We start from the raw sequence: 21987 nt of genomic DNA on the forward strand, positions 1-21987 counted from the left end.
AATAAACACAGTCCTTACCGAGCAGGCTGGACTCCCACCAACAAGAGAACCTTCAAGGCAATTCTTCTGTGCAGATTCCACTCCTCGATAGCAGAGGCCATGAGTAGTCCACTAAGGAACAGAAAGTTTGTATCCAAGAAATATTGTGGACAGACCTTGTTAGAGGGTAAGATTCCCATGAAAGGAAATAGTACTATTGGCAGGAGGGCAGTGACGGCCAGGGGCAGCGCTTCTGTGCACCAGTATAAAGCCATGAGTAGGACCACGTAGAGGCATTTTCCTTCCTGCAAATACAACCAGCCATTCATTACCATATTCGCTGTGTCGAACAAATGATATCACTAAAATGTTAAACAATCTGTATTAAACAGTGTCTGGTATTGCATCTCTGCTATTAGTTTGAATAGGGCTTAGCTGCAATACCAGTCACAGCCTTTGGACAAGGGTGGTGCTCGGTAACTCCTTTTCATCTAAGTTCATGCAGCACCATTAAAAAAAAAATAACCATAAATGTCTCTAAAAACATATATATACATATAATAGTTATACAACTAGACATTCCATTCAAGACTAATAAAGGTAGGTGGCAATATTGATGAATACTTACCAACATATAAATCCTTAAAGGGAACCTGCCACTATGAAAGTTCTTTCCCATCTTCCGCCATTATGTTACAGAGTAGGAGGAGCTCAGTGTATTGATATATGGTTTTGTAGGAAAAGATTCAGTAGAACTTGCAATGTATTCATTGTAATCTCTACTCATTCTTTTTTTAGAAGTCCAGTAGGTGGTGCTAATTAGTAACTGACAGCTGTGTGCTGTGTCAGTCCGCCTACTGGACTCCTTAGGACAGGCTGAGTAGAGATTACAAACAGAAGTATTTTTTCCTACAAAACTATAGATCAATCTGCTCAGCAAATCCTGGTCTATACATGATGTTGGTAGATTGTACTTTGTTTTCATGGTGTCAGGGTCCCTTTAAGGCAGGCATGGGGAATCTTCAGCCCTCCAGCTTTTGCAAAACTACAATTCCCATCATGCCTGGACATCCAAATTGAAGCTTTGGCTTTCTGGGCATTATGGGAATTGTAGTTTTGCAGCAGCTGAAGGGGCTGAGATTCCCTATCCTTGCTGTAAGGGAACCCAAGGACCCCATCTAAGCAGATATTACAGTTATACAAGACACGTTATAAGAGAGATTTTTTATTTTGGCTCCAGGGGGCGACTTATGTTATGGGACAAAGATCCATATTAATGCACCTATAATATTATACTCTGTAAATCTCATATAATATTATATTCTGTAAACCTAATCCTGTTTGTATCCAGTGGCAATAATTCCCATGGAAATGCATATGTGGAGATCATACAGTACATAATCCACATTAAAGCCTGATTGATTAATAAAATTGGATTACAGCCGCTTAGCGACACCATATTACATAAACATGCATTTAGAGGACACAAGCTGGCAAGACGGCCGCACTCCATGGGACGTTGCCAAAGATTTTGATGATGGAAGCAGTTTACACAAGTGGAGTATTGTTCGCTTACACCCTCTGCTCTTATAAAGGAATTGGAACAATCTGCTACTCAGGGTCTAATCAGGATGGCTTCAGGATGCAAATTGACACAACAGACCAATATATATATATATATATATATATATATGGTTAATCAAAAACTGCTTTACATTGCAGCTTCACTTCTTTAGAAGCTACTTGAAATCATATTATGAAGTATGTAGTGCAGTGGTCTACAACCTGTAGCTCCCCAGGTGTTGCAAAACTCTCACCACGATAGGGGTCAGGCATGATGGAAAATCCTCCTACCACTTTGTTGTGGCTGCGGCTTACCACTTCCCTCCCCATAGAGAAAGCGGGAACGATTGGCCGCGCTGAACGTGTATTGGGAGGACGGGCAACGAACGGGAGATATAACTGACAGCTGAATCAGTCAATCAGTTATTGAAAGTGTATGGCCACCTTAAGTTACGTGAATGGTCACCATTCGTGGTCCAACTGTAATAGCAGGGATCCTAAGTAATCCTTTCAAGTTACATTAAAGGAGTTATCCAGCGCTACAAAAACATGGCCACTTTCTCCCTACTGCTGTCTCCAGATTGGGTGGGGTTTTGAAACTCAGTTTGAGTAAATGGAGCTTAATTGCAAACCAGACCTGAGCTGGAGACAACAGTAGTGGGGAAAGTAACCATGTTTTTGTAGCGCTGGATAGCCCCTTTAACATGGCACCGTATAAGTCCATAGGCTGTGTGGTATTGTATGTAAACAACCAGTGTGTGGTATACAGCCCTAGCTGTAATACTAGACAAAACCAGTTTCACTAAACTGAGCACTAAACTGTTTCACTAAACTGAGCACTGTTTCACTAACGCTGAGCAGTCCCTCATTTTGTATGAGTTATGTAAAGTTTGTTTAGGGTGCGTTCACACCTACAGGATCTGCAGCAGATCTGCAGCAGATTTGATGCTGTGTTCAGTTATTTAAATGAAATTTGCTGCAGAAAATCAGCTGCAGATCCTGTAGGTGTGAACGCACCATTAAAGTGACTTTTACATCCTTAGGGTTAAATATATATATATGTAACATCTGCTCCGGGACATGCACTTCCTGTTTCCATAAAATGAGATTGGTACCCAAGTTTTCTAATGCTAAAACCTGTGTAAAATAGAGGTCTGGACCTTGAAACAGTGCTCTCTGCTGCCACCTTTGTCAGAGACAGGAACGGTCCAGAGCAGCAAAGATTTTCTATGGGGATTTGCTGCTGCTCTCCTGTTCCTGTCTCGGACAGAGATGCCAGCAGAGAGCACTGTGTCAGACTGAAAGAAAGAAAACATTTCCTGCAGGACATACAGCAGCTGATAAGTATGGGAAGACTGGAGATTTTTAGATAGAACTAAATTATAAATCTATATAACTTTCTGAAACCAGTTGATTTGAAAGTACTGATGACTGGCTAGATAACCTATCACCATGACCCACTGTTTGATTTCACCATCTGTGTCCAGGACAATAGCCATAATCCTCCATTTTGTTGGTTCCACTGAATGTTGATACCCATGAATGGAGAACTGTAATTAGTAACCTGTAAAGTTAATTAGTTCTTATCCTCTCTTAACAAAATCAGCAATGGCAGCAAATAACCTGATCGACGTAACACTGATCTTTTTGCCATGAATACAAGCAGATGTTGATCCTTTCATCTAAATCTGGCTGTAGACACTAAGATAACAGTTAACAATCTGACCATTAAAAATTTTTTGTGAATAATAGATCATCTGCAGAACTCAATTCAGCCAACCGCTTAAAAACTGGTGACTAAAGTCATTTGACCAACCCACTGCTGTCTCCCTTATCCCTCCATATATTTGAACGTTCAGCTGTGTTCTGGATGGAGAGAAGGGTAAGCTGCTGCCAGACTGCTCGGATGGTGGCTTATGAGAATAAAATGGTTGAGCAGTTGAAATCCAACTAGTCTGGTCTGTCACTCCCCCAACATTGGGATGCCACCATATGCATTAGACAGTTGCCCAATCCCCGTTTGTGGTGGGTTCAGAGAACTATTTCTAATTTGCGATTGTGAAAAAAGTGGAAGGGCTGAGTATTACACGGCCGATTATCGCTCCATGTAATAAATACAATGATCAGCCGATGACAACGATCATCGGCTGATCGTTGATATAGGTTTGGACCTATTTTCGTCAGGCGCTGACCGCGCACTGCTACGTGTAATAGGGGTGCACGGCCAACGACTGACGATATATATTACCTATCCCTGGGTCCTGTGCGCTCTAGCTTCGAAGTGGCCTGTCAGCTGACAGGCCGCCCGGCCAATTACAGGACGCGGCAGTCCCGACCTGTGATTGGCTGAGCGGCCTGTCAGCTGACAGGCCACTCTGAAGTTAGAGCGCGTGGGACCAGTGGAGAAGAACACCGCAGCAGCAGCCCTGGAATGTGGATAGGTAATGAATGTAGTTTTAACAAGGGCTGCAAGGACATTGGTAACGATATCCCTGCAAACCTTGCTTAACGATTATCGGGCCGTGTAATCAGTCCAGTAAACGAGCAACGATCTAGCAGATCGCTGCTTGTTTACAGGTATTATCGGGCCACCATTGGCCCGTGTTATACCCCCCTTAGACTGCCCAACAGTGTCCGTAAACGAGCACTTATCTTGGTTATTTACAGAGCCTACACACAGTTCCATAAGTTGTGTGGCCCTTTGAATTTATCAGCTGATGGCCCCACATGCCCTATCACAGGGGAAGATTTAAAGGCAACAACCAATGATTTTTTAATTGGTTGAGTGTGAGTGTTTGCCCATTTAACGGCTGATCTTTGTTCTTATTCCACAGGGAAATATTGGCCAGTTTGGATGATCACCGCGCCATGTGATAGGGCACTAGGGTAGAAGCCAGCCATACACATTAGACATGTTCAGCCTTCACTGAATTTGTTCACTTTATGCTCAGTTTTCTGATGCAAGCCAAGCAGAGATGAAGGGGCACAGCACAACGGAGCACTGCTGCCCCCCTTACTTCTAGTAATCATTGGGGATAACAGTCAACCGGAAAAGCATTTGGCTAATGGCTATCTTTGTATTGCTATCTTTACCATGCATTAGCCCTGTAGTGGCATGTTACCACCAGCAGGCATTCCAGCTGCCAAATAATTCATTAAAGGGGAACTCTGTCCAATTCATACTTCCCCATCCCTGAGCCCCCTCAGTTCAGCATCACCGCTCAAGGATCTCCGCCGACCTCCTGCAGCTCCCCATTGTCTGAATTCCTGCTCAGAATTGTCGATGCAGGAAGCTGGGAGAAACTGAAGACCGGAGACCAACAGAGAGCTGGTGACACTGTGCTGCGGGGACAAGGGGATGGGTAAGCATAACTTCTTTATTATGTTTCCCACACCCCCTGTCCACCAAGGAGTTTTAGATTTGGCCTCCAAGAACCACTAGTGAACAGCACCTGATTGTGCTCATTGCTCTTTACATAAACCTGAGTCAGGTGCGAACAGCACCTTACTATGCTCCTGACATATACTTAATGTAAAGTGTCACTGTCTTTATAACTTTCAAAATCTAAATCAAAAGTAGATGTGATATAAAGCAAGTTTGCAATTTACAACACGGCACTTCCTGTTTTCTGACAGTTTTTTTCTCAAAGAGTCAGAAAACAGGAAGTCCTGTGTATCCCTGGCCATCTGAGCGCTCACAGACAAGGCAGTCATGTGATTGACAGACACATTGAGCCGTGACTCTCTGTACTGGCAGGGATTCCTGTGTTTAATCAGTTTTTTTCAAACAGCACAAATCAGAAAATCTGCCTCCAGGAGACTGGACCTGGATTTCTGGTAAGTTCAGCTTTGTTTAACAGCAGGACAACAAAAAAGTAATGAATGTATATTGCAAACTTCCTTTATTTCACACCTACTGTTGACTTAGTAAGTTATAACGACAGTGACACTTTAAGTGTGAACAGCACCTTACTATGCTCATGACATATACCTGAGTTAATTGATTTAATTATGCTCATGAATGAAAACTGTCTATTTTGCACTTTGCAATGGACAAAAAATCTTGCATGTGTGTTTGCATGGACTTACATGGGACTTATGCTGCGTTTACACAGAACGATTATCGTTCGAATTTTCGGAATAACGATTGCATTTGAGCGATAATCGTTCCGTGTAAACACAGCAAACGATCAAGCGACGAGCGAGAAATCGTTCCTTTTGATCTTTCAACATGTTCTCAAATCGTTCGCTAAAAATTCACAGATCGCTTTGTGTAAACAGTCTTTCAAAGATTCACGATATGTGAAAGATGGGCTTAAGCGATCTTAAAAACAATCGCAATAATGATTTTTCTTACGAATTTTCTAACAATTAATTCGTCTAAATGCTGATCGTTATAAAAACCAAATCGTTGCTTCAAAATCGTTAAACGATCGATTGGGCGAATTATCGCTTTGTGTAAACACAGCATAAGTGCAATCAATCTGCTCAAGACTCTGGATTCACAAGGGACAGTGCAATAAATGAATATAATTTATGAAATGTATTCTCTCAAATAAAAGCGCTTTCCATCATTGAGATGCACAGACACACACTAAGGTTATGTTCACAAAACGTATGTTTTGCATAAATCGCTGCCGTTGTTGCAATTTTCTGTGATTTATACAAAAGATAGGTTGTATTGGAATGAATGGAATCCCGGCCGGAGCGTAAACACATACGCTCCGGCTGGGATTCCATTGGGCCGCACGAAAAACTGACATGTCAGTCATCTGGGGCCGCTATTCAGTGAATAGCGGCCGCACAGAACATGTAATTTCCCACAATGGAGCGTGCGGCTTCGGCTGCATGCTCCATTGTGTACAGTGGTGAATTGAGATGTGGGCGCACATGAGTACCAGCTGGGATGATCCTCAGTAACACTGGCTGTTCTGTGACCCGGCCGGGTCACGGCCTAATACTAAATATCAGGTTTCATCCAAGATACAAAATAACAAAGCAAGCTGCACTAATATGGCCAATCATACGACAGACACCAGCATGCAGCTGATCCACTGGCTCCAATGAGGGCAAGATGAATGAAAAAAAAATATATAAAACAAAAGAAAGCAATGCAGATGTGAACCTAGCCCTAATAATCTAACAAATAATAATTTGATGGAAGATAGCAAGGATACGGTACATTAGAAACTAATATGTCAGAAAGACATTATAGAAATGAGTAGTATGTATAACCAAAGACAATATGATAAAGTTAATCAGTAGTATAGTATACCTATTTCAGTGGGTGCTGCAAAGACTAGCACATGTAAGTAAATATCAATGTATGGTAAATAAATGCTAAAGTGTGGTCGTATTGGAGCCAGACATTACCAACTAAAACTGTGACTACGACCTCCACCCCAGACCCCTAGATTTGGTCTACCCTGCACTACTTCCTCAGGGAGCTTTGGGGTAAAAGTAGGGTTCCCCTATATATAAATATCCAGGTGATAGGAAACACCTGTGACCATAATGAAATAAAATTTACAGTGCCTATTACCTAATGCCATGCCCCCGCTTCCATCCCAGAGCCCCCTGAGGAAGCTACATGTTGAAACATGTAGAGATTAAGGGTGAAGATCATGATTACAGTTTTAGTTGGTCACTTCTGGTTCAGGTGTTATAATATTTATATTGCTAAACAGTCATGCTATAGTACTAATATGTTTTTTCTGTACATGATCGATTAACCTTATCATAGTGCCTTAGGGTGTGCACACCATTTGTTTCTATAATATTTGTTTCCTATATATCTCCTTGCTATCTTGAACTGTATTACTATTTGTCAGATTATTTATACACCACAATCTGGTGTATATCCACAGCTACAAACATTGCTATTTGTTGACTACGACCTCTGTCTTCCACGCGATGTATATATATTTTTTTACGTTTTTAATCAATACAAAGTTGTATCAATAAAGTTTGCTTTTTTTGCACCAATACAAAGCAAAGGGGTCACTAGAGGTCTCAGTGACTGGGCATCTGTTTAAAAGAATGGGGTTATCCTATGTGAACAACCCCCAGAAGCCCAGAGTGTATATATCATCATAAAGAACCAAGTATAGGGCTAGTTGCAAGAATATGCCTGCCCATAGATCGTAAACTGAAGGCAATCTAACTATAAACTTTCAATGGCGAATCAATTGCAGCCATAGCACTGTACAACTGCACAGTAGGATATAGGACTTGCTGTCCCCTGGTTATGTGATTTATATATCAATAAACATGACTGGCCCACTAAGCGGCAACATCAACTCTAAACCGAGTCAGTTATCATTACCTGTAATCCACCCCTGTGCTTACACTTGGAACATTCACTGCTGCTTTCTTTGATTCTTCGACTCCACAAGAATGTCCCACTCAGCCAATCACTGCTATGGTGACCAGGAAGCAGTGGCATAGTCCAGGAGTCATAGGAACAACAGTGGTGAGCGATTGGGGTAGGTGAGTATGCTTTTTTTTCTTTTCGTAACTTAATTTAAAAATATATTTCTGGGGCTGGAATACTAATTCCAGATTACAAAATCACCCTTATTAAAAAAAAACTAAACGGTGCTGTTTATAGATTAAAAAAATGTAAATGTGGCTGGGGGTGATACAAAGTTAAAAAAAAAAGAAATTATATTCACCTTCCCTGGTCCCCCTGCAGCTGCTACTTCAGATCCCAACTCTTCACCACCTTTTTTTATCCCCGTAAAGTATCATCCCTACAGGAACTGCCTCTCTCAGCCAATCACTGACTCAGATGAGACACGTCTGTGGCTTGTGGATGGATGAATACTTCATAGGAACAAGGAAACCGTGGCAATGAGCAGTGGGGGATCAGGGAACGTAAATATAACTTTTTTAATAGCACCCGTAGCGATATATACTTTTTTCTTGTTATCGCTGTACATCGCTGTTATTTAAAAGAGAAGTCCGATGAAAATTTTTATTAAAGTATTGTATTGCCCCCAAAAGTTATACAAATCCCCAATATACACTTATTATGAAAAATGCTTATGAAGTGCTTTTTTCCCTGCACTTACTACTGCTTCACTTCCTGGATAACATGGACTCCCAGAGCTGTGCGGGCTGTGGCTGCTGGAAAGGATGATGGCAGGGGGACACAGGGCACTGGAGGGACACTGAGCATCCCTCTGCCATCATCCTCTCCAGCAGCCACAGCCCGCACAGCTCTGTGAGTCGGGTCGTGACATCACCATGTTATCCAGGAAGTGAAGCCTTGATGCAGTAGTAAGTGCAGGGAAAAAAGCACTTTATAAGCATTTCCCGTAATAAGTGTATATTGGGGATTTGTATAACTTTTGGGGGGCAGTACAATACTTTAATAAAAAATTTTGCCGGACTTCTCCTTTAAAAACATGCTAGAATAGCTTTTCTCAGTTCAACCAATAAAAGACCCCAGCCAGATAATAATATTAACAGTTATAAGATAATACAAAAGGTCTTGCATTTTTTTCAGTGAAACATAAAAACTTTATAAATTGTCACCAGCAGAATAAAGTTAGTGTCATTTTTCCTGCAGAGTAAACACTGTAGAAACTAAACCCTCAAAAAATTGCAGAAATATGTTTTTTTCCATTCTACTGTACGAACACATTTTTCTTGTTTCTCTACATGACAAATCAATTAAAAAGTACAACTTGTCGTACAACAAAATAATCTCACCTACAGCCCAGAAGCAACCCTCCCCCTAACAGATGTAATAAGACAGAAGGTATAGCTGATGCAGTCTTACCTGTGGTGGAAGTGTGAGGAGGATAGGACTCAGGATCAGAGGAGTCAACACCAGGACAATGAACTTCTTAATACACCAGATTTTCTTGACCAGTGCTACCAGTGCAGACATTGCGGCAGAGGAGGCTGCAGCTGCTGAGAAGCTGCCAGTTATATGAGTGTGGCCGGAGCTCGGTGATATTCCCACAACACACCCCTGAGCCTTGCACCTCCCTCTGCCCCAGACAACCAGCAGACCTTTTTTCCTCTTATTTTGGAAAATTATTTCTAGGAATAGGTTATCCTGTAAGCTCTAAAAAGTTATGGCCGCTATTTCACAATATCCACCGATTTTTTTTTTTTAATCATGACATTCTCCCAAAGGAGGAGTACCCAGCTTTCCTAGAATCCTAGGTTAATCTGCCTTGTTACGCAAAAGACATTAGTCCTAATTCCTTTACTTCTGCACGCCTACGGATATTTGTCATTAGGGAGTCTTTGAAAGATGGATTTCCAAAAATGTGACTACTATTACTGCTTCCAATGGTGTATTACCCAGCTTTCCTTAAATCCTGAGTGTCAAATCTACCTAGTTACGCAATAGACATTAGTCCTAATTCCCATATTCCTGCACACCTATGCATATTTGTCATTCAGAAGTCTGGGAAATCTGGGTGTCCAGATATATGACTACTATTGGCTCCCATGAGGGTGTCACCCAGATTTCTTGGCTACAGTCACATGTTGGTAGTGCAGCCTGCGGCCGCAGACCGCACTAAGAATGTGCATCTGTAGTGCACTGTACTTCACGAAGCAATACATCGGCACTTCATTAGCATAGCGATTCATGCTGCAAATCACGTTACAGCAGGTCTTATTTTTTTGTGGCACGGATATGTTCTGTACGCAATTGTGTGCTCGCAATTGCGGACAGAACAATTGACGTGTGAATATGTTTGAGAGTCAATTCTGCCTTGTGCAAGCAGCATAAGCCCCCATATCCATATTACTGCACACCTGGGAATTCCAATGATAAGAGGACACTTACTGCTCCAATGGGAGAACAGGCTGCTCAGCCAAACACTGGCCGTGGCCCTTTGGCTTTTCGGCCAGTGATTTGCTGAGTGGCCTGTTACTTTAGCGAGGGCCTTAGACGTGCAAGTGGTGGCTGCGGTGAGCAGAGAGAAGCTTTAAAGAGATTATCCAGCACTGCAAAAACATGGCCACTTTTGCCCCACTCTTGTCTCCAGTTCAGGTTTGGTTTGCAATTAAGCTCCATTTACTTTAATGGAACTGAGTTTCAAACCCCACCCAAATTGGAGACAGGAGTGGTGCAAAAGTGGCCATGTTTTTGTAGTGCTGGATAACCCCTTTAAGCCCACCGGGGAGCTGCTCAGGAATAGGTGAGAAATTTAAGAGGAAAAGTTTTCTGCTTGAAATTTTTGTGACTAGGTGTGGAATTCGAGTGTTATATGAGCGGAAAGTTGAAATTCAATGACTTCTATGGGATTTCTCTAGCGGAATTGGCCCAGAGAATTGACATGTCAATTCTTTGGGCGGAAAGCAGATCCGTGGCGGAACATTCTGCATGTAAATTCCGCCATGAGAACAAGTGGAATTCCCGAATGGAAATCCTGTTGAATAAAATGGGAAATTGCTTTGTTAATAATTTACAGGCAGAATTTCAAGTGGAATCCGTAGGAAATTAGGTACAGTTACTGCTTCTAATTCCTCACCCATTCCTCAGTTTGAACATACCCTTAGAGCACGGGCTGCACGGACATTGTTAAGAATGTTCATGCAGACCTTGCTTCACGATCATTGAGCCGTGTAAGGTTATGTTCATATGACGTTTTTGTCCACACGTCGGGCTGCACGTCGGGAATCAGTGAGAAAAGGATGCTGCTGTGCAGCCCGACGTACAGCCCGCCATGTGGTCGACTACGCTTTTGAGTCCTGCACAAAAGCTGTGTACATCCGGCAAATGAGCAGAACGTTGTCACATAATGACTCCGTCCTGCTCATTTAAGCCAATGTGGCCATCGGCCACATGGCGGGCTGCACATCGGGCTGTACGGCAGCATTCTTTTCTCATTGATTCCCGATGTGCAGCCCGACGTGTGGACAAAAAACGTCATATGAACATACCCTTATAGACGTTGTAACATCTGGCAGATCGGCGCTTGCACTGTCTAATACAACCCTTAGTTTACTCAGCTGTAGCAGTGCACAAGGGGTTTACAGGGGTCTGCAAAACTGCTAGCCAATCAGCATTCATTTTCACTGAGCCAGTCTGTGCAGAGCAGAAGGACATCTGAAATCACTTCCTGCATTTGGTCTAATTTCTGCTGTTACTGAAGACCAAATGGCCTTAGTGAGAGAGCATACTGCAGTTTCCTAGTAAGTACACCATACTGCCCTGTGTTGCTTTCTGACCTCGCTAACAGACTGGAATCTGAGCAGTGTTGCACTGGAGCACCTAAGGGCCTTAGGCCCATTAAATAATACCACCACACCATGACTAAATAGTCTAACCACATAGTGACTGAACAACATACAGTTACCAAATAATACCACAGTACTATGATGACCACATATTACCACTATGTAGTGACTGATTTATATACTGTAATCAAATAATAGCACTAAATCACAACTGCATGTTACCACCACATAGTGACTAAATAATATACTGTTACCAAATAATATCACCAGACCATAGCCACATATTACCATCCCACAGTGACTTTATATATGGATACCAAAACATACCCCCACACCATGGCTTCACATTCCCCCCACAAAGTGACTGTATGGAGGCCTCAGGAGCTTGGGAAGACTTAACATAGCCCTGACTTCAATGAACACTTTGTAATTCTAAATCTTCACTGCTGTGATTGGTTTACCATGGTGGGAGCTGCCTCACAAGTCTAGCTTGTCCTAGGTGTATAGCCCCTTTAAATGTCTTTAAAAAGCCATTGAATTAGCAGAGTAGTGATGTGACTGAACTCTCGGCAGGCAGCACTGAGCCCTGCTAGTCCCTGGCAGGAATGTGTAGCATTCTTGTCTGGACAGCAGAATCAAGTGTTCTTTGTGTTCGGACATGCTGCTGCCCCCCTGTGTGACCCTCAACCCTTCCAGCAAGATGCACTGTATTAGGCATTGACCTGCACTCTGTAAAGGTGGTAAAGGAATTGTTCCTAGATAACAAAGACTTGGAACATTACAGCACGTATATCCCGATTATTGTAGAAGTTTCCTACTGTACATTGAATCAAGATTACGGAGCTGATATACAGTGGGGTAATTCTCTGCATGATGTACAGGGCCGGATTGTGACACAGCATGAGAGGGGCTGCATTCTGCTACACAGTGGTCCTAGAGATATATAGAGTATACAATACTGAGGACAGGCTGCATATCCTGTATAGCACATTAGCATATATATAACGCAAACATATCAGGCTGTCAGGGCATGCTGGGTGTTGTAGTTTTGCAACAGCTGGAGAGTCACAGACTTGCAAATATGCCCCATGACTAGACTAGTTTATTCTATTCACATTACAGCTTTATACTCTGTATCTTAACCGGCTGTCATAATATTGTTTCCCATCCTCTATAGTGATGGTACATGCTGACAATTCCTGCAAAGTTCACAAGACCATGAACTTAGGAAGTCGGGATTGGCAGCTGGCAAGATGGACAGGTCAGGGCGCTCTGTTTTCACAGATGCACAAGACGTTGGTCTGCCCGGCGGGGTTTGTTGCCCCCCATAACCTGTAATAGGAGATTGCTAGTCCTCAGGAGATCACAGGCAGCTGCATTTATTGGGACACATTACTCAGTGGAAAAAGAAGCAATAATGTAGTTACTAAGAGTATAACCAAGGATTTGCCGATTTACACCCATATTCTTAACTATAGGGGGCAGTATTAAAATAGATGCCCTTCCATTTACTTGTCATAGTAAAGATGCTCGGTTTTATTTGATAGGTTAGTGACTGGAATGACAACTACTCTTAGCGACCATGCCCTGGCTAACCACGGGTCATCAGACCAAAAATGTTACCATATTATGGTAGTGTGAACTCAGCCTTATGGCCCTATTCCACGGAACGATTATCGTTCATTTTCGGACGATATCGACCGCTACGGACGATAATCGTTCCGTGGAATAGAGTGCAACGATCAGCCGACATCGTTCATGTCGGCTGATCGTTGCAGTCGCTTGTTTTTCAACATGTTGAAAAACAAGCGACTGATATAGCAGCGATCTGCTGCCGTCGCTCCGCTGAATAGGAGCATCGGCAGCAGACGCTGCTATATCCTATGGGCTGCCCGGACGATCAGCGATCCTCCGAGCAGCCCCCCCGCAGCTCCCCGCCGCCCCCTCCCGCACTCACCCGCTCGCTGCAGCCGCGTTGAATAGCGGCGGCAGCGAGCGGCGAACGAGGAGCAAACGAGCGCTAATAGCGCTCGTTTGCTCCTCTAAAACGGCCCGTGGAATAGGGCCATTAGGCTATGTTCACATGCTGTGAACATCTGGCCGTTCCGTGACCCCGGCCGGGTCACGGAACGGCTGTTGTCTGCCCGGATCATATTGGCCGGTACTTAAGTACCGGCCGGATGATCTGTCCGGCCGCAGAGCTCTGATGCCGGAGCTGCTCGCTTCACTGTGTGAACTGACAGTTCCCTACGGCCGCAATTCATTGAATTGCACCGCAGAAGACTGACATGTCAGTTATTTGCGGCCCCATGCGGGATCCCGGTCGGAGCGTATACCATGTGTATACAGTCCAGACGGGATCCCATAGCTGAATAGGCTATGTTGCACTCCCCACAAAGTACAGCCGTTGTTGCCGATGGCAACAACGGCTGTACTTATACTTAGTGTGAACATAGCCTTAGGCACATACAACAATGCAAACAGGTATTATATTATTATTATTATATACTTTCTCATTGAACTAGCCATTACTTATGGGACTTGGCCCTTTTCAGTGTCTATCATACTGGAAAACCCTATGTATCTGTACATTTTATAACCCTAACAACCCCTTTCTGCGGTATTCCTCCAAGTTTGGTCATTGGGTTTCCATCATTACTACACCCTATGATCAGTTCATTTTCAGGGGATACTTGTAACAAAAAAGGGATTGTCCAAAGTAGAGAACTAGTTTAACCCTATATAAAGGTCATCTCGAATATAGATCTGTATTTCTGATGCCGCATTTGTCCCTTGTCCTATATCTCTTGTGCTGATATTGGTTTACACATTGACTAAGCGATGTGCTTCTACAGAAAAAATTAACAAACCACGCGTTTTGAGGAATCCTTATACATACACACATACATCACTGGCATGAAGAAACAGCAGAGGTGTTGCTGTAATAACCAATCTAATTCCAGCTGTCAGCTTTCTACTATAGAATGGTATGGATTTCTCCTTTCTCTTCTCAACTACCTGCCATCACTGTCTGGCTCCTTGTGTCCAGTTGTGAAAATTGCATCAGGGCACACCTTGAAACTCTACCCATGTGCCTATCTAACGTCCATAGCATCTGCAATAACATGCATGGGTTGTGGGGGCCTACTGAGGTAAAGGTCATTGTTCCTTGGTGTGGGCTGTTGTACTCTATGGTGGTGGCACTATGAAGTCTTCCTGTCTGTGTGAACAGAAGGTTACGATGCTGAGTGATGGGACAACCACCAGTTGGTGTAGGTTAGTCTGGTTATGTCTGTGAGAACACCAGAGGAAATTATTATGAGGGCCCAACCCATTAAAAAAAAACCTCAAGTCCATTCCAAGAGGGCCTTTAATGTCATTATTGTATGAAAGCCTCAGCCCATTGGATGCTCTGGTACTCTGATTGGGCCAGTCCAAGCCTGATATGACATTCATACAAGGTTACAAGCAGAGAAATAAAAACATGTAAAACTATGCCAACTCATTTCAAACCTATGAAAGTATCTCAGAGTCATAGCTCACGGATACAAGGGCACACCTTGCTACCCCTGGGTCTTTCCTTTTTTTTGTAGTGGATTGACAACATCTTGTTTAATGTCACGCAACAATTGTTAAGTTAAGTCAATTAGAATGTTGAGTTAAACGCATCATTGTGATCAATTTACCAGAGGCTACATCTGTAAATTGGGCCATTCATGAATTAATGGGATATTTCAAGTTAATACATTTATCTCCTTTGCACAGGATGGGGGATAGGTGACAGGGTACCTCCCGCTTCATTCATTGTCCATGGAGCTGCTGGAGATAGCCAGTCAGCTCCATAAACAAAGGAAGTGATGGCTTTCATATACGACTTGGCGCTCCAGTTCAAAACAAGACTTGGGTCGCTGTTCTAAAAATTATGGGGGGGGGGGGGTGTTAGCATTTAGGCTCCAACAACCATGATCTTAGATTTTTCCCCTAAATACCCCTTTAACTATACTTTTTCTACTTCATGTTATAAGATAGTAACAGCTAAAACCACCTTAGATCTCAGTTGATGGGGTGCTGTCTAGGACAAGGACCCATCTCCATAAGATAAACAGATTCTGGACATGGGACAAGGAGTTCCTCTTTATTGTTGACCGGATTTTTATATCTCCCATTGTATTTGCATTGGTTTATATAAATCCTTTTCATTTCATGGAGAAGGACAGTCATTACACACCTGAGCAGGTCGACAATAAGTCCAGGTAGCAGGATTCAATGTGGCAATGGACATTTTTTACATAGGCTTCCTAAGTGCACACAAATATTTGAACAGTCGGAATCCCATCCTTTTATCTTCTTGACTCTGGTCAATACAAACCAATAGGTTAATAAAGAACAAATGTTTGATAAGCACTTGACATATCAGGCTGTTATTTCTATGATTAGAGAGGATTAGTTGTGGTGGAGGACACCACTTAAAAAAATCAGGACTACACCGGCCTGACTTCAGGGCCTACATAGAGGAGAGGGGGCTTTTTGGTGCTGGTTAACCTCGGCCCTAACCTTCTGGGACAGGAAAATTTTCTAATATATTTTGTATATTAGTTGCTCACTACTTTCAAGATCTCTGCTTGCTGAAAATCAATGGAAACATTTTTCATTATATCAAATTGAGGAATCAGAATAGGCCTAATACTTTATATATAATTGTATCCAATCTACATATTCTACTTGCAACAAACTACTAGGACAAGACTAAAGACCCCCATATACACTAGTGTTCTGTCTAATGTATACAGGGGCTTTCTGCCTCTCTCAACAGATGATATCAGGGAGAGAGGGGTCAGTCATGTCGGATTTAAACTTCCTAACCCTTCTGTTCTGAGAGAGATAAGCTGACAGAGGTGTCTGGCAGCGGCTTACCTGTCCGTTCTTTGAACAAATGCTTGGCTGGCAGCTATTAAATGTATATGGGCACCTTTGTGCTGCCAATGTTATCAATTTTATTGATGGCCTATGCTTACGATGTGCACCATCAATATCTGATTTGCAGAATCTGACACCCAGCTTTTTGCTGCTGGGTCAGCTGTAGTCTCTATATATCGTATACTGGTAATACCAGGTTACTGCACCACAGCTCCAATTGAAGTGATTGAAATTAAATATATATTATTATTTGTCTGTACTCCTCAGATATTCATGTGGTTTAACAGTGGCCACTATCACCCGAGCTCCCACAATGCACTGGTATCCCTGCAAAACTTTCATTTAGCTTCATATCTGAACATTCTCTTATAAAAGGATTCGGATAAAGGGAACAGGCTCATAGACATGCCATTGCTCTGTGGCATAGGGCTTAGATTGTTATTTCTGCAGTTACACATTAACACAGCATGTGTTTGACAATCTTTTAGACAAACAATACATGGGAAAGACATGTGATAGATGATAGGAAATGGGCTCATACCCAGGACTCATACCGGGGTGTATATATTAGGCAATGAGCTTAAATCAGGAAATGGTATAGTGTCTGGGATTTATATATCAGGTAATGTATCATAACCAGGCCTTAAATATCAGGTAATAAATCATACCTAGGACTTACTGTATATATCAGGTAATGTATGATACCCAGGACTTATATATCAGGTAATGTATGATACCCAGGACTTATATATCAGGTAATGTATGATACTCAAGACTTATATATTAGGTAATGTATTATACCAAGGACTTATAAATCAGGTAATGTATTATACCCAGGACTTATATATCAGGTAATGTATGATACCCAGGACTTATATATCAGGTAATGTATGATACCCAGGACTTATATATCAGGTAATGTATGATACCCAGGACTTATATATCAGGTAATGTATGATACCCAGGACTTATATATCAGGTAATGTATCATACCCAGGACTTATATATCAGGTAATGTATCATACCCAGGACTTATATATCAGGTAATGTATCATACCCAGGACTTATATATCAGGTAATGTATCATACCCAGGACTTATATATCAGGTAATGTATCATACCAAGGACTTATATATCACGTAATGTATGATACCCAGGACTTATATATCAGGTAATGTATCATACCCAGGACTTATATATCAGGTAATGTATCATACCCAGGACTTATATATCAGGTAATGTATCATACCCAGGACTTATATATCAGGTAATGTATCATACCCAGGACTTATATATCAGGTAATGTATCATACCCAGGACTTATATATCAGGTAATGTATCATACCCAGGACTTATATATCAGGTAATGTATCATACCAAGGACTTATATATCAGGTAATGTATGATACCCAGGACTTATATATAAGTCCTGGGTATGATACATTACCTGATATATATAAGTTTTGGGTATCATACATTACCTGATATATAAGGGCTGGTTATGCTACATTACCTGATATATAAGTCCTGGGTAAGATACATTACCTGATATATAGGTCCTGGGTATCATACATTTCCTGATATATAAGTCCTGGTTATGATACATTACCTGATATATGTATCATACCCAGGACTTATATATCAGGAAATGTATCATACCCAGGACTTATATATCAGGTAATGTATCACACCCAGGACTTATATATCAGGTAATGTATCACAACCAGGACTTATATATCAGGTAATGTATCATACCCAGGACTTATGTATCAGACAATGTATTATACCCAGAACTTATATATCAGGTTATGTATCATACCCAGGACTTATATATCAGGTAATGTATCATACCCAGGACTTATATATCAGGAAATGTATCATACCAAGGACTTATATATCAGGAAATGTATCATACGCAGAACTTATATATCAGGAAATGGCCTTATACCCAGGTCTTACATATCAGGAAATCAGATCATACTCTGTATAGAAGGCCTTTTCCTTTACTGTTTTTACACTACTTTTGGTTATTTGATGTAATTTTTTATGCTTTCGAAACTCTGTAACAGTAACATAGCTCCTCCCGGCTGCCAGTCATGCAACTTAAAGCGACTCTGTACCCTCTGTACCCACAATCTGACCCCCCCCCCCCAAACCACTTGTACCTTTGGATAGCTGTTTTTAATATAAGATCTGTCCTGCGGTCCGTTCAGCAGGTAATGCAGTTATTGTCCTAAAATACTACTTTTAGACTTGCAGCCCGTGCCAGACGGGAGTATCTGTGCCCTAACTTTGCACCACCCCTCTGTCCCTCCTCCCCGCCCTCATCATTAGGAATGCTCCAGGCAGATTGCCTCCTATTCCCCACCTGTGTCTGCCCGGCACATGGGCTGGATCGATAGGCACCTGTACAGTGTTCAGCGTCTAGAAAATGCTCCTGTGGCATTCCTAATGATGAAGAGGGTGGAGAGGAGGGACGGAGGGGTGGTGCAAAGTTAGGGCACAGGTACCCCCGTTTGGCACGGGCTGGCAGTTAAAAATTTTTTTTAGGACATTAACTGCATCACCTGCCAAATGGACAGCAGGACAGATCTTGGATTAAAAGCAGCTATCCGAAGGTACAAGTGGTTTGGGAGGGACAGATTGTGGGCACAGAGTCACATTAAAAGATTAGTTACGTGTAACTGTCATCTGAGCTCCCACAATGCACTGCATTCTAGTAACAGGAAATCATCAATATTCTCAATTTATTATTAGATGTGAAGAGGGAAGAATACAGGTCTGTCTTGAAAGTATCGATCTTTGCAAATTATGAAAATGATAAAAAAAAATCTGATCCACCAGAGAAGCAGCTGAATCGGGGGCTTGGTGACCTGAGCGGGGACAGCTTTTAGTTAGTTCATGTATTATCCTACAGGGGTTTTTTTACGTAATTTACTGCAAATACAAGGAATTTTCTGTGGCTCACTTTCACCTTGATGTGTCAATTTTGGCTCAACACGAACATTATAAGTAAAGTAATGATTGTTTTGTGCCAGCCTCAGTTATAATAACTGGCGATGTCTAACCAAGGCGGCACGTGGCAGCTCTGCCCACACTCTAAAGGCCTGTGGTGAAAAGGTGAACACGAGGTGTGGAGTCCATTAGACACTGCAAAATGGCAAATATCTTCCCAGCATGCTCAGCCCATAACTGCTTCATATCCATTTTATTTTCAAGTCAACATTGATGGTCACCATGGTCAGCACTATGAATACACATGCTCCAGGCTTTGACATGAGTTGGTTTGAGTGTATACTATCATGGTAAAGCAGCATACTCACAGAAATGTATTTTCAGTACTGACTATCTGCCTATCCACTGATACCACTAGCATTTGATCCTTCCTCTTTATGACATATTAAAGGTCAGCCAAACCTGACAATTTTGGCAGAATCAGCCAGCCACCTAATGTGTATGAGGCACTCCTGACACTATCCCAGTGTAACAGGCCAGAGTATACCCACATTCCAGACCATACCTGACGTTAAAGTGGCCTAGGCCAATTTATACCCCTCAGACCATATTATACACCCATGAAATCAGTAGCCTTGAGTGATATACACAAAAATTACCTTAAAGTGACAGTCACCCCCTTTTTGCATTCTGACATCTCTACACAGGTGTAATGGATAAATTTAGCAGTTTTAATACCTTATTTTATATCATAAGTCATGCTGCTTGTTCAAGTAAAAAGTGATCTTTTATCAACTGCAGATTGTGCTAAGTGGGCGGGGCTTCACTGCAACAGATCCACTTAGCCCCACCCACACACCTTTAGGCCAGCCTGTTCCAATGGCAACGGTGGCGCTGTGGGCATGGCTAAGTGGCACTAGTGCCGCAAAGCCCCGCCCACTTAACATAATCTGCAGTTGATAAAAAAATCACTTTTTACTTGAACAAGCAGCATGACGTATAATATAAAATAAGGTATAAAAACCACTTAAAAAATTTACCCTTAACACCTGTGTAGAGAAGTCAGAGTGCAAAAAGAAGGTGAAAGTGTCACCTTTTTTCTTATTGCTTTAGGCTTATTAAAGCCCAGGAGAGGCCATTGCTAGTGTGAAAATGCTAGAGTAGGGACCATGTCTCTAAGGACGCCTTAACATGGCGACATGGTACACTCTGTTTGATCAAATAGTTTGCTAAGATCCTCACTTTTTAATATCTACAGAGCAGGTGTTTATCATGTGTACGCTGGGAGGAGTATATACGGTAAGCCCCTGCACCTGTCGGTTGCTGCTGCACTTTTTGTTTTTTGGTCTGTACTTAAGCCACTAGCAGCGTGCAACCTGCAGTTTGAACAGAGTCATAGATGTGCTGCCAAATTTTCCCTTTTTTTAGTGTCACTTTAAGTGTCACTGTCGCCATACAAAACAAAAGTTTTGATTAGTCCGGGTCTGAGTGTTCAGACTCGTACCGATATTAAGAATGAATCAGGAGAACACTGCGTTGATCAGTCAGGCTCCGACTGATAGCTGATGTAAGTCTATGGAGCCTGACCGATCATGTGACAAATAGGCAAGAGAGGACCGCGCTTAGTGCGGTCCTCTCCCTGCTTGTAAAGTAACTAACTAACCTCTCACTGTGTTCTCTTGTTCTTGAGTTTAGTTTTTTTTCTATAAACACTTCCCTCCTGAACCTTATTTAGTCCTTTAACATATTTAAATGATTCAATCATTTCCCCCCTCCTTCAGACTATGCAGATTCAAATAGTTAAGTCTTTTCTGATATGTTTTATTTCTCACACCCACCATTTTTGGAGCCCGTCTTTGGATCTGTTCTATTTTATTAATATCCTTTTTTCAAATATTTCATGCAAAAAATAAATCTGGGCCATAGATTTTTATTACTTCATTTAGAAAAATTAATAATATATGTTTATAATATAAGTCATAATGTCCTGAGACTTTGACTTATGATTATGGCTTTACATGGCCAAATGTCTATTGGTCACCTGATCAGCAGTTTCTCATTAGCGATAAGTCCCTTTTTGCTCAATGCAGGGGACAACTTTCTGAGACAACAGACAGTGAGACAGTTATGTGTCTGAGTGTGGTGAAGCACCAGGTTGTTGGTTGTGCTGTACAGCTCAGCCAAAGATAGTATTGTTGTGACCCCAGTGCTAGTCCAGCACACAGGTGTGATGTTGGTACCTGCTTTACGTTATGACTGTACTCCACAGAAATGGTCATGACCTGCCAGTCTGTTATGGATCCCCTGAGCTCTTGTCACAGTAGTTCTGAGTGGCACTTGACCCACCTGGACTATCAAAACCAC

At 42.1% G+C, this 21987-nt stretch overlaps 1 protein-coding gene across 9 annotated transcripts in view; it reads right to left on the reverse strand.

Moving 5' to 3' along the window:
- SLC13A3 (solute carrier family 13 member 3) overlaps positions 1 to 21987 on the reverse strand; it is a 458185-nt gene that overhangs the window by 32692 nt on the left and 403506 nt on the right. For 4 of the 9 annotated variants that reach the window (XM_069952518.1, XM_069952520.1, XM_069952519.1 and 1 more), the window contains 2 exons: positions 15980 to 16105; positions 19 to 284 (listed from right to left, as the gene is read on the reverse strand). In XM_069952518.1, the coding sequence (XP_069808619.1) occupies positions 19 to 284; positions 15980 to 16033 (320 nt within the window). In that variant the 5' untranslated portion in view covers positions 16034 to 16105. Of the gene's footprint in view, positions 1 to 18; positions 285 to 9328; positions 9440 to 15979; positions 16106 to 21987 lie in introns of those variants that run through there. The other 5 variants (XM_069952524.1, XM_069952522.1, XM_069952525.1 and 2 more) reach the window with 2 other exon arrangements.

This window comes from Dendropsophus ebraccatus, chromosome 14 (assembly GCF_027789765.1).
Source record: "Dendropsophus ebraccatus isolate aDenEbr1 chromosome 14, aDenEbr1.pat, whole genome shotgun sequence".
Classification (NCBI taxonomy): Eukaryota; Metazoa; Chordata; class Amphibia; order Anura; family Hylidae; genus Dendropsophus; species Dendropsophus ebraccatus.